The sequence below is a fragment of the Nanorana parkeri genome, unplaced genomic scaffold, assembly GCF_000935625.1.
Source record: "Nanorana parkeri isolate BGI_ZX_2015 unplaced genomic scaffold, ASM93562v1 scaffold146, whole genome shotgun sequence".
In the NCBI taxonomy this organism is placed as follows: domain Eukaryota; kingdom Metazoa; phylum Chordata; class Amphibia; order Anura; family Dicroglossidae; genus Nanorana; species Nanorana parkeri.
Window position 1 is genome coordinate 276,265 of NW_017306414.1, and position 16,200 is coordinate 292,464.

At 43.2% G+C, this 16,200-nt stretch overlaps 1 protein-coding gene across 1 annotated transcript in view; it reads left to right on the top strand.

Moving 5' to 3' along the window:
* SPRED1 (sprouty related EVH1 domain containing 1) overlaps positions 1-16,200 on the top strand; it is an 81,655-nt gene that overhangs the window by 43,685 nt on the left and 21,770 nt on the right. Inside the window, exons 3-4 of the mRNA XM_018554202.1 lie at positions 8,462-8,630; positions 15,369-15,418. Coding sequence (XP_018409704.1) covers positions 8,462-8,630; positions 15,369-15,418 — 219 coding nt within the window. The remainder of the gene's footprint in view (positions 1-8,461; positions 8,631-15,368; positions 15,419-16,200) is intronic.

Consider the following 16,200-nt stretch of genomic DNA (forward strand, 5'->3'; position numbering starts at 1 on the left):
AAAAAAGTAAAAAAATTAAATAAAAATAATTTAAAAAAAAAAAGTTTAAAATTAAAAAATAAAGTAGTAAAAAAATATAAAGAAAAAAATAAAATGTTTAAATGCTGGAATATGTGTGTTTCACTATTTTGCCTAAGGCAGTGATGCTGAACGTTTTTTAAACCCCAGTGCCCAAACTAAAACACAATTCCAAACTTATTTTCAGTGTTGGCACTTTGAGATAAATAAAATGATTTTGCATTGCAGTTTGGGCACTCGGGCTGAAAAATGTTAGCCGTTACTGCGCTAGACCATAATGAGCACTTAACCCTTGCAGTGCGGGGGTAGCCCCACTGCAAGGGTTACGCTTGCATATGCCTGGAGGTCTCCTTTAAGTGCGGCACCCTATGCTATCATGTGGAGGATGGGGAGAGTTCTTATTCCTGTTTGGGTCTGAATTTACACTGTTACTATAAGAGAATTCACCTAAACGGTTAGTTCACCTTTAGTTGGTTAACTTTATAGTACATCCAAGAGACCTCCGTACTTTCTAAATCATTGTCCACTGAGTAGAATTGTGGCCGTCCTGTATATAATATAGGACAGACCAATTATTAGGAGAGCACAGACATCAGATGAGATATTGTCGGATCTACTTTTCCTGTCATTGACATGCTTAGCCCCGTCCTCCTGTTCATGATCTCCTCTCTTGTCCCTTCAGGCATTTAGCCTGGCCCGTCCTGTGTCAGTATCCTGCGTGGCACAGGGAATTAGGGGATATGTAATTACATCCCAAGCTAAGAACTGCATTGCCTGATCGATCAAAGATGAACTAGCCCTTTAAATTTTGCTTTTTTAAGCTTATAGCTACTGGACCCAATCTGCTTAGAGTACTGCTAATCTGTGCATGTCTGAAAGGAACCCTATTGGTCCTAATAGCTTCTCTGGCATGATTATTATCACTCAGATGCCAGTATGATTCCTCCTTGCAGCCGAGAAAATGCAAAGTGCTGCTGTAATGCCACTGCTAATTGTGGGCAGCGCTTCCATTGTCTTCATGGTTACAGCTTTAGTCATAAGACAGAATCTGTTCAGAGCCATAAATTCTTGTCCTTTCAGTACAGGAACATTCGCAGTTTCCACTTTTTTGGATTTGGACATACAGTCTCCTAAATAACTTGCAGATGACAATTGTATAGAGTGATGTATACGTCCACTTTATTTCAGCCAAAGTAGAGGAAACTGGTCATGACAAAACAAGTAGCCATTGGCAGTTCCATTATTTCTCCCATGACCGTTTTGCTATGAATTTGCACGGGTTTGATTATAGATGCACCCGGGGCAAACACCAAAATACAGGGATGGCATTCATATATGTCCATCCAGTCTTGAGAGTTACACAGCTCTGCCCCACAGCACAATCCTGCCTAATAGGAGAGAGGGCCTGATCTTTCTCTGCTGCAGTTTCACTTTCACTTATAGGTCTCCTCCCCACCCTCTCCCTGTGAGTGAACAGTGAAAAGAGAAGCAGTGCTCTGACAAGCTCCTTTCTCTATGACTCTGCTCGCTCCGATAATCAGTTTTCTCCTTGCACTGCAACACCCTTGATTGCCTCCTTGTGCTGCTTCTCCCTCCTCTTCTCTGAGCTCTGCTGTAAGAGGCTGATGTCAAGGTAAAGCTGAACTCTGGGCAGATATAAAAGACACAAATGGAATCATGAATAAATCATTATTGAATACAGTAGACGTCAGTGCAGATTCCTCCATCCAGGCTAAACAGTCGATTGATTTTCTCTCGCTCAGCCTGCGCACTGAACAAGCGGAATCTAGCCGTGTATGGCCAGCTGTAGCGTGTATGCATCAGGGCTGTCAGTGTAATCTATCTTGCCGTCTTTCTGTTCCTTGTGAGTGCTGTGTATGGCTGTCATCGTCGTGCATCTCACTTCTGCTCTGAAAACATGTGCCTGTTGTACTTGGTCACCGCGCCTGTTACAGAGTTCTGATCTCCATGACAACGGTGCAGTGTTCCGGTACAGGATAATGAGTCTGGAGGAGACAGACTGTTAGTGGATGAAAGCCCCAGGATTCTGCATGAATCAGCTCACTCCTGGCATGTTGAAGCCAGCGGCGTGTGAAATTCAGGCGCCAAGCCAAATGGGGTTTGCTGGCAGTGTTTGGGAGATGGAGCCGAGGAGATCCAGGACATAGAGTGTGATCTGATATTACTCTGCTGGATGAAGACATTAATTATTACCTGTTAGCTTCTGGAGACTTTCACTGGGTGTTCTTTAAAGGGCCAGTCTGAATAGCATTTGTGACCCTTTTCTGGCATCATGGCTATCTTAGAAAGTCCTGCACCGCATTTATAAAAGCAGTGCAATAGTCCTAATTCTATTACCCCCCCTCCCCCAAGTGTGAAGGCTTAGAGCACCCCGGCTCAGTGTCAGCCCCCTCCACACACACACACACACACAAACACAGGATGCTGGTGGATTGCAATTGCAATGCTCTGGTTCCTGCAGACTGTTCCCCCAACCCTTGTCTGTACCGAAGTGCGGACCTTCGGTTACAGGACTGGAGGCAGCAATCGATGGACTACAAGTGCCATAATGGGACCTGTAGTCTTCCATTCAAAGATCCCTGTGAATGGATCTTTGAGTGGATGACGCAGCTCTGCAGGTGGAACCCATTCAAAAGAAAACAGGACACTCCAGAGAGAAGCACCCCACAATTCAGGCAAGATGTTTGTAAGTTACTTATTGAAGAGGATGAGCTGATACAATTTCACTCCGCTCTGTGACTATGCACTTTCTTGTGTGACAACTCTCGCAATGCCTGCCTTCTGAGCTACAGCTCAAAGTCTGAACAACGCAACATTGTTATTGATTGCTGGAAGCAATGCATGATGGGATGTGTAGTCTTGAGAATTTGAGATTGCATCACATCAAGCAGCAGGGAAGGGACACAAAGCACACTGGGAATCCAGGAAGTTTTTGTAAGCAGCACTCACTACATAAAAGGGATTTTTTAAAGTAAGCTTTGATTGTGTTATCAAAAACCACTCCAGTATGTATTCCTGTTACAATGCTGAGGTGATAACAGGATAGTATGTGTTGGGACTTTAGAACTCCTGTAATACACATGAATACAAATATTTGGTTTAAGTACAACAATCTTTATTGAAATGTAACTATTATTCTTCCTATTGATTCTAAATATTGTTTTTGACATATTCATGTTTTTTTACACAATCAGGATGGTAAAAACATTGTCCTTTGTCATGCACAGCCCGGTGGTGCGGTTTATGGATGTACGCAGGACGTATTGATTAGCCCGGCCTCTGTACAAAGCTTGGTTTTTTCAGCCTTGCTGGAGTGGCTGCTTTTTTACCAGCTGGGACTCATCCTGCCTTTCCCATCAGTGAATGTAGTGATCTGGTTAATGCAAGAAGCAGGTTTCACTTACTGCGGCCTTGTCTGGTGACTCCATCCCCCCACGATCCCCAGACTCTGCTCAGACTGCACATGGGCCGACAATATCACTGAAATCTTGAATCATCTTCCTGTTATCTCTTCCGGCAGGGGATCATGTAGTACATTGCATTACACTTGTCTGGAAGTTCTTTTGGAGCAATTATGCGGCGCTAGTGAAAAGAACATAACTAGGGAAGAGAATACTGTAACCATCAGGGCTGCATCATAGACGTGCATTTGTTATACACCACATCCTAACATCGACAACTCGGCCACAAAATATTTATGATGCCTAAAGCAACATTCATGGACTTTCCAGATAAATAACACGAATATATAAAAATATACAAAATATATTTGATACAGTGTAAAAAATCATCCATAAAAGCAAGCAGTAAAATGAATGCTCCACCAATGAGTTACTTGATATAAATAAGGTACAAAACACATACAAAGTGTCCAGAATCGAATACATGGAGAACAATTCTTCTGCCTTATAACGTAGAGTTTCAGCGTAACAGAATAGAGAATACTTGGGCCTCATTCGCACAGCGTAACCTCGGGCCGTACATATCCATGCGGCGTGCATGCCCATATTGGGCTGTTCCCGGGAGTGAGGGGTGCTGCCTGTAATTGCACGCAACAGCCCGTACTTCCCTATGGGAGGACGCAGCCGTACGCTGTCATTCGGACACCCGAACTGCGTGGGTCCGGGTGTCCGTGCTCGGATGCAGACAGGATCCATCTCGGCCTAAGCCCTGAGTAAATAGGTGGGGCTTCTGGATACGGGGGATCATGTGATCCTCCCCCTTCCTCTCCGCATAAAGTGCTCATTGGAGACCATAGTCCAAACCCTGTGTGAGCTTTATGCTGGAGCTTACACAGGATTAATTACTTCTTCCCCTCCCCCCACGTGACAGTATTTGGACTTGGTGGTTCCCCTCTTAGGCTAAAGCAATGTATCCTGGAAAGAAGGGGTCACATGGTCTGGCATACTTGGAAGCACAATGCATTTCCTGGGGGCTTTGACGGAGAATCGGGGGGAGCACAATAAAGTAATCGGTGGATGGAGGGTTGTTCTCTAGAGGCTCTTTAAAGGATTAACAATATTTTTGCTAAAAAAAAAAAACTGTGGGATTGATGCCCACTCTGTAACATTTAAATAACACAATGATAAAGCTGTAATGTTTGAGACTTTGTGAATTTGAGTATTTTACCATTCACTGGCTGTGCTGCAGTGTTAAGGAGAGGAATGTGACCTCCAGAGGCTAGAGGGGTATTGATTTTTTTCAGAGAGAAGTAAAGAGGCCTCCTCTTGGGACCATCTGCAGCATCTACCGTATGCAGGAGGCCAGAGAGTGTCAGGTCAGACTTCATGCTGCTTCCACACATCCTGCATTATTACTGTCACCTTCCTGCTCTGGGCTCCAGCCAGTCTGCAGGAAGTCATAGCAATGCCCCCATCTCATCTCTCACTATCAAGCAGAAATAAATTCACATTGCATCCTGCTGATGTAGTGCTTGGGTCTCATATTGACAGCAAACTACTGACTACAATGACTGACTGCTTGGCTGAAATGTTATTATTGCAGTATACCTATGTAAATGTATTTGTGTCCGTCTTCCTGTACATCATAGAAATAAATAGTTTATAATAGACTGTCATTTGTAATATTTTACTTTTCTTTTTTTGTTGTTTTTGTGGATTTAAAGATAGAAAAAGTTCTTTCAAAAAGTATTGTAGAGCCTATTATATTGATATGATAGAGCTTTGTACAAGTGTGGAAAAAACAGGAAAAGGATTCATTCTTTATTAATGCGGAACGTCAAATATATGCACTGTATTATTTATTATCCGTCGGTAAAGAGAAGACTGAGGATTATATTTGTTATAAACAGAACATCGAGATTTTTCCCAAATCAAAGATCTACAGAACTCTTTAAGGGCAGGTTCACACCATTTTCCGGGCCAGATCTGGAACGCAGTGCATTGATTTTTGCCACGTTTTACCTCGATTTTGCAGCATTCGGACGATTTTCTTTTCAAGCTTAAAATGGTCTTGCAGTTGTATGCGTTTACGATGCGTTTCTATGGGTTCCAGTGCATTCCAGACCAGACAAAATTAAGCCGAGCAGTATTTTTTTGGTCTGGTCTGGAACGGACTGCGCTGGTGTGAACAGAGGTTAGAAATAGCAGGGATACATTAGGGAATACATTAGGATGCATTTTGGGTCCGGAAACAGTCTGGTCTGGAGATGATCCGGACGTGGTGTGAATGGGCCCTTAAACATAAACACTTCCCATTAAGCTCGTACAGCAGACACAGCTTTTTTTTTTTTTATTATTATTATCATTATACCCTAACATTCATCTTCAATACCCAGCTCACCCTTCAGTTATATCATCAATTACTGGTATCTTCTGAATGGCCTGAAATCTGAGCCTGAAAAATGCATACCACAGTATTTAATGGTTGGAGTGTCGTCCTCTGTATGAGCCGCTGCAGCCTCACTCACAAGTTCTGGCTCCTAACTTCCTGTAGTGAGCAAACAACACAGCCTCTGCTGCACTGAATTCCCAATCAGTGTTGTCAGGGCCAGGCTTGCCCCCTGGTGGACTATAGAACTCTTCATAATAACAAAAGGTGAAGGTGTTCTGTAGTTCAGCAAGGGAGAACTCAGGAGGGGCTGGCAACGTTGCTTGGGATTTGTTGTCAGCTTACTACAGTAATGTACAGTAATGGATTTCTGGTAGGATCAAGAGGTATTTTCTGTACCTGCAGCATTTTTAAAGAGATACAATATGAGGACACGTGCATGTGTTAAATGTTTTTTTTGTTTTTTTCTTACACTTTATTTAGGCTGTTTTTTAGACTTTCAGGCCTTTATTCATCCACAAAGCAGAATAACAGAATGTTCTACCCAGTTCAGGAGTATTCAGCACAACACAACAACAAAGATTTTCCAGCCTTCTGGCTGTTTGTCAAACAGTACGTTCTGTTCTTTTAGCCAGACAACACTGCTCCAGACCCAGCCGTCCTGCTGGGCTAGTTCTCTCAGCCTTTTGCTCAGGCTCTCAGTCTGTTCTCCCGAAAACTATCATTGTCTGTCTATAGTCACTCTATTGCTATTTATACCAGATGAGGTTCTGATTCAGGTATCTGTCTGGTAAATCACAGATAGGCACACATTTCTAGTTTATCCTCCTCAAATGTGGCAGCACGGGGGTGTAGTGGGTTAGCACTTCTGCCTTGCAGCACTGGGGATCCCATGTTCAAATCCTGGTCAGGACACTATCTGCAAAGAGTTTGCATGTTCTCCCTGTGCTTGTGTGCGTTTCCTCCAGGTGCTCCGGCTTCCCCTCACATGCCAAAGGCATGCTAGTTGGGAGATTGGCCCTGTATATATGCATGTTAGAAAGGGACCTTAGATTGTAAGCTGATGCGAATGTAAAGTGCTGCGGAAATTGTTGACGCTATAAATAGATCATGCTTTCTCAGCTACTTGCAGTGGCTTACACGGGTGCTCTAGCATGGACACCCACTCGTAGGTTGTCTTCTTCAAATGCTGCCAGAGCAGCAATGGCTTTTCGATTTGTAGTCAGAATTTGCCTATATGTGGTTCCTCACTTGTGTTCTAATCTCCCAAACACCCTTTCCTTGCCAAAATGTTCTCTCTCCGAGATCTGGTCAGCAGTTCTGGTCTTTGGTTGGGTTCATTAAGAGTTACAGTATGACATGCCCATGAAGAACAACCATGTGCTTCCTTCCAAAGTCCTTTCAAGCTGGCATGGGACATTTAGTATCTGTATAAAGGACAGATACGTTAAGATGGAGAGTAATGTATTGAGCGTGAGCACATGCTTTGAGTTACTTTTTGCTGCGACTTTCACAATTTGCATGTCCTTCCCTACTTTTTTATTGTATTGGGTATAAAGATTTGCAGATTAGCCACTAGAGGGATATCTGTATTGGACTCCCTTTCCCTATTGATATAAAAACAAAAAGAATAGAAAAGCACAACAATTGTTTAGCACTGCAGTCATTGAAACACTGTACATTCGTTGTAAAATGTGATTGCGTATGCTGTGAGACAGTCAAGGTAATGGAGCTCTTACTTAAACATTTCACCTTTATTAAGGCATTACACTGATGTCTTCTCCCAAGTACACCCACAGTAAACTGGCCAATGTGCAGACATTTCCGAAGGGATACATCCAGGAGGTGCTGGAATTTCAATGTTTACTCATACATAACAGTAAAGGTGAAAGACGTTCATTTGGAATGCTCACCGGTTTTGATTAGGTGTCTCACATGGAAACAGGGCTTACCCTCTGATAAGTACCCAGGAACTCCACTCAAAGCATGAACCAAAGAAAGAGCTCCAGTTCAAATTAAAAATAGCTTTAATGATTTGTAAAACAGCCAATGCATTTCAGTGGCAAAAACACACTCCCTTCATCAAAGCTAACAACTAAATATAAGTATGATAAAAAAATTATTATAAATCTAAAAAAATTTAATAAATATTCACATATATATTGTCTACAACCAGCAGATTAAGAAAAAGATAGTAAATATGTTTTGTATACAAATACCAATTCCCTTCGTAAACAAAATAAATGGCGGTCCAAAATAATCTAATCTAATAATATGATGTAATAATACAATAAGATAAAAATAAAACATTACAAAAAAAATCTGATGTCTTCACCCAAGCACACTCACAGTAAACTGACCAATGTGCATACAGGGCCACAGTGCTGGTGACAAGGTCTCACACCCAAGGTAAAGATTCCAAAATGCACCCACCATCACCACAGCGCCCAATGTGGATGCCCCTGCTTCATCACGACCCTGCAGATAAGTATACCCCCCGGCCCTGGAGAGCCAAATATCCAGTAAAAGCAAACGCAGATATAAGCAAACACAGATAGTGATGCAGATATGGCTGCACACCTCTGCTTATACCTTTTTGTGAGTCTAAACATAGCTGTTTTTCTTTCCCTAGGTTGTTCTGGAGTGTGTGCTAAAGAAGGAACTGGTCTATAATAAAGTCACCCCTACTTTCCACCACTGGAGGATTGGAGATAAGAAATTTGGCCTCACATTCCAGAGCCCTGCAGATGCTCGAGCTTTTGATAGGGGTATACGTCGTGCCCTTGAAGATCTCACTCAAGGTATTGCACTTCTGCTTTAAAGGGATTTTTTCTTGTGAGAATCATGGAGAATGCCATTGCTGAACTCTCATTTTCAGAATGTTAGCTCCCTGAGTGCCATGCAAAAGCAATGGCTTCAGTGAAAAAGTGATGCTAGATTATATATTTTTACTTGACCTTTATATTATTCTTTGTGTGCTTTTCTTATTTATAAAGTGTTCTACCATATTTCTATAGCCAGAGTGAGGCGGGCTGAGTCTAGAGAGAATGGCTCCATGGGCTGAACTTAAAGTGGACTTAGTTTCACTGGAAGACATACTAAGGGCACGGCGTTGTTTCATAATGCCATATTACTAGTGTCAAAGTTTAGCATTGCTTCCAGAGGAAACCCTTGTTACCATAGTGATGCCATGCAGGCATTTGTCATGTCCCCATAGTGATTCTGAGTTACCACACTGATGTCACATTCACATAGTTTTGTGTGCAAGCAATGACGCCATGCTTCTCTAGTGAGTGACAAGGCATTAACAGAGTGATGCCAAGTTACCAGAATGAGGCCATGTTGTGTCACCACAGTGATTCCGGGTTTCCATAGTAATAACATGCCGCCTGGATAATACCTTGTTACCATAGTGATACCATGCAGTCAGTATTGCTGTGCATTCATTGTAACCACTGTTGGTTACCTCAATGATACAACATTACTTCAGTGACCCCTGTTCACTATAGAGGTTCATGGTTACCAAAGTGATGCCATATTATTAACATGTCCACATTTACAATTTATTCTGTGTTAACAAAGATATAAAACCAGGCAGATGTGGCAGCATTATTCAAACTTAGTTGGCAATTCTTTAAAACAACCAAAACCGAAAAACCTGTTGTAGTAATTTGCCACCCCCCTCTCCATTGCTCTTGTGTATGTCTTCAGTTTCACAACTCCAATAGCTTGCTATCACTGGGAAACCAAAGGACAACTGTGCATAATCTCTAGAGCCAAACTATAATTGTGTCCGAGGCAGGCTGGGCCAGAAATGAGCATGAAATTAGGTCTATGTGTCTAAATATATAGATATTTATATAGTGTAGAATAGAACAGGGCTGCACAACTCTCAGGAGTTAGGTAGCCAATGCTCCCTACAAATTACACTTGCCTTTGTTGTAATGGAGCGGCCTTCTAAAAAAATCCTGCTTGCTCCTAAACTCTATATTCATTTGTCCACCCCTGGTGTACAAATACACCAAGAAAACTAGCCAATGCTCCCTACAAATTACACTTGCCTTTGTTGTAATGGAGCTGCCTTCTAAAAAAATCCTGCTTGCTCCTAAACTCTATATTTATTTGTACACCCCTGGTGTACAAATACACCTAGAAAACTAAAATCCACATTGTTGGTGGAAGTATGATTAAAGCAGGGGCGGACAAATTAATATTGGATTTACGAGCCAGTCTGTCTAATCCAGGAGCCAGCAGGACTATTTTAGGATCCCAGCCCCATTGACAAGAACTACAAAAAAACCTCACAAGTTGGGTGCCTCCTGAAATGTTTTACGGGCATAGGCTCCCTGGCTCCTTGTCCATCCCTGGCTTAAAGAGAAACATTGCACATAGGGAATTGTAACAGTTTCACTTTAACTTGGCCTTTCCTCCCCAGCAGAACATGCTGACCTTTCTTTCACTACCCTGCTGCTCCATTCAGCCACCCTCAGTCTTGTATAAACTAGAAGTCACTGGATTTATAGCTAACAGAGGGCTATGGATTCCCGGTGTAACATTGGCATTGATCCAGCACTCTCTCTTGGGTGAGCCACCTGTCACTCCATATTGGCTATATTCCTCATCTCTCGGTGGTGAACGGAACAACGGTGCAGCAAAGGAAGAGGTTGTTTTGCCCTAAATGGGCAAAGGAAAGGTTCACTTTAAACGTGATCTTTAATTCAACTATGTGACACCTCTCCAAATCATTGGATTCGGGTGTTCCGTGAAATTTCCTTGCTACTAAATATGCCACTGTCAACTGTTAGTGGTATTATAACAAAGTGGAAGCAACTGGGAACAACAGCAACTCAGCCACAAAGTGGTAGGCCACGTAAAATGACAGAGTGGGGTCAGTGCATGCTGAAGCGCACAGTGCACAGAAGTCGACCAACTGTCTGCAGAGTCAATAGCTACAGACCTCCAACCTTCATGTGGCCTTCAGATTGGCACAACAACAGTCGTTTGAGAGCTTCATGGAATGGGTTTCCATGGCCGAGCAGCTGCACCCAAGCCTTACATCACCAAGTGCAATGCAAAGCGTCGGATGCAGTGGTGTAAAGCACGCCGCCACTGGACTCTAGAGATGTGGAGACGTGTTCTCTGGAGTGATGAATTGTGCTTCTCTGTCTGGCAATCCCATGGACGTGTCTGGGTTTGGAGGTTGCCAGGAGAACGGTACTTGCCTGACTGCATTGTGCCAAGTGTAAAGTTTGGTGAAGGGAGGATTATGGTGTGGGGTTGTTTTTCAGGGGTTGGGCTTGGACCCTTAGTTCCAGTGAAGGGAACTCTTAAGGCATCAGCATACAAAGACATCTTGGACAATTTGGCCCCTTCCTGTTCCAACTTGACTGCGCACCAGTGCCCAAAGCAAGGTCCATAAAGACATGGATGAGCGGGTTTGGGGTGGAGGAACTTGACTGGCCTGCACAGAGTCCTGACCTCAACCCCATAGAACACCTTTGGGATGAATTAGAGTGGAGACTGCGAGCCAGGCCTTCTCGTCCAACATCAGTACCTGACCTCACAAATGCGCTTCTTTAAGAATGGTCAAATATTCCCATAGACACACTCCTAAACCTTGTGGACACCTTCCCAGAAGAGTTGAAGGTGTTATAGCGGCAAAGAGTGGGCCAACTCAATATTGAACCCTACGGATTAAGACTGGGATGTCATTAAAGTTCATGTGCGTGTAAAGACAGGCGTCCCAATACTTTTGGTAATATGGTGTGTGTGTGTGTATGTATATATGTATATATATGTATGTGTGTGTGTGTGTGTGTATATATATATTTATTTTTTCCTGCATGTGCTTATTTTAACACACTCGCAGTCTAGAAACATACTGATAGTTTATTGGCGTCAGACATGATTGGCACCTGAGTGTAGTTTGTGTGGTAGGGATGTTCCATTGTATGTGCCATTTGGGGTAGAGGAAAAGGCTTTGTTATTTACCTTATTCCTCACTCTGGCACACTTTTGCGCTTTTCCCTCCGACGCTCTGAGACGTGGGCAGGCCCTCTGTGCCCTCACAGACAATACAACACTAGTGGTTTTGCATTGTACTTGATGCGACTGCTGGCCAGAGTGCCTTAAAAAAGACGCTGCCAAGGACTGGTCGCACAAATGGAGTTAACCTGCTGGAGCAAGGATTAAGGTAATTATTACACCTTATTCCTCTACTCCTTTGCTTTTCTGATGTGACTTTAAAGGAGAACTATGAGGTGAGTGATTTTCACTCATCCTCATAGTTCGAGCCGACGTGTGACAATGAAACTGTCACACGTCGGGTCAATTGATCGGAAAGTGAGTGAACACATACCGTCGCTTGCTCACTTCTCCATCATGTCCCTGCAGAGAGCCGTGACTGTCACTCACGGCTCCCTGCAGGGATTCCCCCTCCTCTGAACCTCCAGCGCTGACTGGCGGAACGGATGGGGGAGGGGGTACAGCTGGCTCTGCCGCTAGATAGGCAGAGCCGGCTGTGAATCACTCAGCTGGGTGCCGTCCCGGCTGCGGCGGTCTCAGTATACTGAGCTTTGGGTCACGGGAGTACACTAGTTTGTTTCCGCCCGTGACCCTTAGGAGAACTATGGGGAAAAACACTTACCCCATAGTTCTCCTTTAATGTGGACCTAGACTAAAGCTGTCCATACACCAGTAGATTTTCGTAGGAGCGTTCATACAAAGAAAAATTAATCAGCATTCGATAATGCCATCAGAGACTGGAAGAATGTGTTTCGAAATTTTGAAGATTTTGTATATATCCACATTAGCTGTTAGCATATGATTCCTTCGAGAAAAATATTCCATCCTGTTCCTTAGATTTTTTTTTTTGTCACTGCAGTCAAAAATTATCATCAATTTGACTTCATTACCTATTAGAAAATCGAACGAACATTCCAAAAATGAGGTTTTTTAACAATATTCTATTGGTGTGTGGCCAGTTTTAGGTAACCTTATCCTACAGACAGTGTGAGACAAGTTAGATGTGAACGATAGTGTGCTGACAGTAATTATTCTGCTGCTGCCCAGATCGCTTGCCATCTATTGCACATTGAGTGTAGAACAGCTCTTCATATTGCTGAAAACACCTTCAATGTATTCAGAGGAAGGAGTGAGCAGTACTTGTCCATCAGACTCTTGATGGAGATGTTCTGCCTGTCCTTTTAAGACTCTTGTGAGCCTTGAAGAACAGAGTGTGCCTAGGCACTATCACATGTGCAGTGCTTTGGTCCTTCTAATCAGATAAAGATAAAACATTTTTACTGATTTGTGTTGTGGGTTTAACCTCCCTGGCGGTCTGATTATCTCAGTATTTTGTTTCTTTTTTTTTTGTTTCTTTTTTTGTTTCTTTTTGTTCTTTCTATTTTTCTACTTTTAAATTTCCCGCCGGTTCCACCCCCCTGCGAGGCAGGTGCTTGCAATGGAGGGAACCCGGAAGACGGATGCCGTCATCGGCCGGAGGACACAGCAGGGCTCGTAGGGTTACCGCTTTTGGTGCTGAAAATTAACCCCGAGCCAGACTCGGGATTACCGCCAGGAAGGTTAAGCTAATGAATCCCTGTTGCAGTCAAACTTTAGATTTTAGAGGGTTATTAAACCCTCCGGTTATTTTGCATATATCTACTGATAGCAAGCAGTAGATATATGCAAAAATGTATTTCTTAAAACCCCCTTTCAAACAGGTTTTAAACTTACCTGCGTCTTCACCGCGCGCTCCCGTCTGAAAATCTGAAAAATCTTGGGCGGCCGCAAAGGATCTTGGGGCGGGCGAATGCGCAGTTCAGATTTTCGGCCGGGAGACGGGGAGAGACACAAGGTAAGTCTATGGACAGCGTGCACCCGCATGCAGACACCGTGGGACAGGAAGCACCAGCAAGCACAGAGGAGTCAGCGCTGGATCGGAGACCCGCAGCAGCGCTGGAGGGACAGAAGAAAACTTCAGTAAGGAAGAAAAAGATCGGATTAAGAGACATCTAACTTTGGGGGAGGGAAAAAAAATGTATGCTTTAATGTCACTTTAAGCATAGGTCCACTTTATTGGGAAATGCTTGTGTAAGGAGAAAAATTTCAGGGTATACTTCTGAGAATACGCTGTGCTTCTTAATCTAGCATTAATATTTTGGATGAAATGCATTTTCCATGCCCACAATGAGTAAGCAATTCTAAAACGTTGCCTCCTAGGAAAAGCTTGGTGTACCATTTGTTCCCCATTATGGCAGGGCAAGACAAATCCCAGGAGCCAGGTAACCACAGCTCCTTAAAAATTAAAGGCTGGCTCATAACGTTTGCGTTTTTTCTCTAGTTGTCAATACTTTCTGCTAGGTCCTGCATTGGACAGACTGGCTTCTGAATTGCAGATCATTGTATCCACCCTTGCGATATTGCATATCTTGGTTGTACTGTCTTTTAATTATCTGTGTTAAAGTATATTTAAATCCAAACTGAATGACATTTAGTTTGTTGAAGCATGGCGTATCATAAACAATTGACATTTTTAATTAAATATGTGTTTTCAGGTTTTTTCTACCCTTTGTTGCATCTCCATGCTGCTAATATCCTGCCGCTTTTTTGCAGCCACTTTCTTTCTACATGCAGGTATTCCAATAATGGCTGCATGGCATTTCTTATGGTGGGTTTCCTGATGGTGACACCAGTGGACCATGCCTGTGTGTAATGTGTGATGAAAATGCTACGTGTAGTTTCCATAGGAAGTCCATGTGACAGAGTGGAAACGCAAGAGAACAATTAGCAGACAGGGACAGAGCGTTGTCACCCTAGAAAAGGAAGTGACGTTCATGGAAAGATAATCTGGTAATTTCATGAAAGCTGCAAATTAAAAAAAAAAAAAAAATTTTTTCTGAGATGACCTTAACATGTTAAAGGAGAACTTTGGGGTAAGTGTTTTTCCCCATAGTTGTCATAAGGGTCACGGGAGGACATAAACTAGCGTCCTCCCATGACCCAAAGCTCAGTATATCGCGAGCTACAGCTCATGGTATACTGAGACCGCCGCAGCCGGGTCGGATCCCGACATTACTGTCGAGATCCACCCATCTGCGTGAGTGACAGCTGGCTCTGCCTATCTAGAGGCAGGGCCAGCTGTACCCGCCCCCTCCCTAGTCCCTTCCGCCAGTCAGCGCTGGAGGATCGGACAGGGGAGAGGGGGAATCCCTGCGGGGAGCCGTGAGTGACAGTCACGGCTCTCTGCAGTGACAGGATCGAGAAGTGAGCCAACGCCGGTATGTGTTCGCTCACTTCCCGATCTATTGAGCCGACCAGTGACAGTTTCATAGTCACACGTCAGCTCGAACTATGAGGTTGATTGAAAATCACTCAACTCATAGTTCTCCTTTAAAGCTTAGGTGGGATTTTAGTGATTGAATGTAAGTCTACTTTTATTTGCAAAGGCCAGTAGAGTAGCATTTGATTGTTTTAGGTCTATATAATACAGAAATGAGTGGGAAAAGTCCAATGATTTCTTATTTTGATGTCCACAGGTTTTCCCACGTCCCATGGAGAAACTGAGGTTCCTGAGGATGGTCCACAGGTATGTCATTTATCTAATTTTATTACTGATATTTGCTGATGTACAAATATAAAGCTACCTTGACAACACCCCAAATATTCTGTCAAAAGCAGTATTGCTTCATCTGTTGCCTATCCTTATCCATCTGCACAGGGGGAGCCAAGAAGTTTCCCAAAGTCTACACTCCCTTTCAGCTAGTCAGGGGATCTGCTGGCCATGAATCAAGGACATGTTAGACTTTCCTTTCATTATTGCAGCAATCGAATACAACTTCCCACCTGCCAGAGAGATTACTCATGTATGATACTGAGATGGTGACATGAGTGTGCCTTTTAATATCCAACCTTAGCACATCTAATTGAGTTTTTCTGGAAATATTCTTTTATTCTGAAATGTTCCTAAACTTGTTATAGACATCAGATTATTTACAAATGTTCTGGCATGGGCTGATGCGGAGAGTTCTCTTGTGTTTGTACAAGTACATTCATGTCCATAATACCTGACTGAGCACGCCAATCCAAAACTTAGGCATCTCCATCTTAACTTCTTTCTATCTGGCTTTGCAACTGCTGGCATTGATTGGGCCGGTGGGCTGGGTGGTGGTCACAGTTTTGAGCAGGCTTGGGCGAACTCAGGCAAACTGGTTTTGCACCAAGCACAAGCTCATCACTACTTCTGGCAGTAAGGACCTGCCATGAAAATCCAGCACAGTTACTTGCCTACCTAGAGCATGATTTGCCTCAAGCATCTGCTTTAGTCTGAAGACAGCCAATATGGAACTATAGCCAATATATATATATATA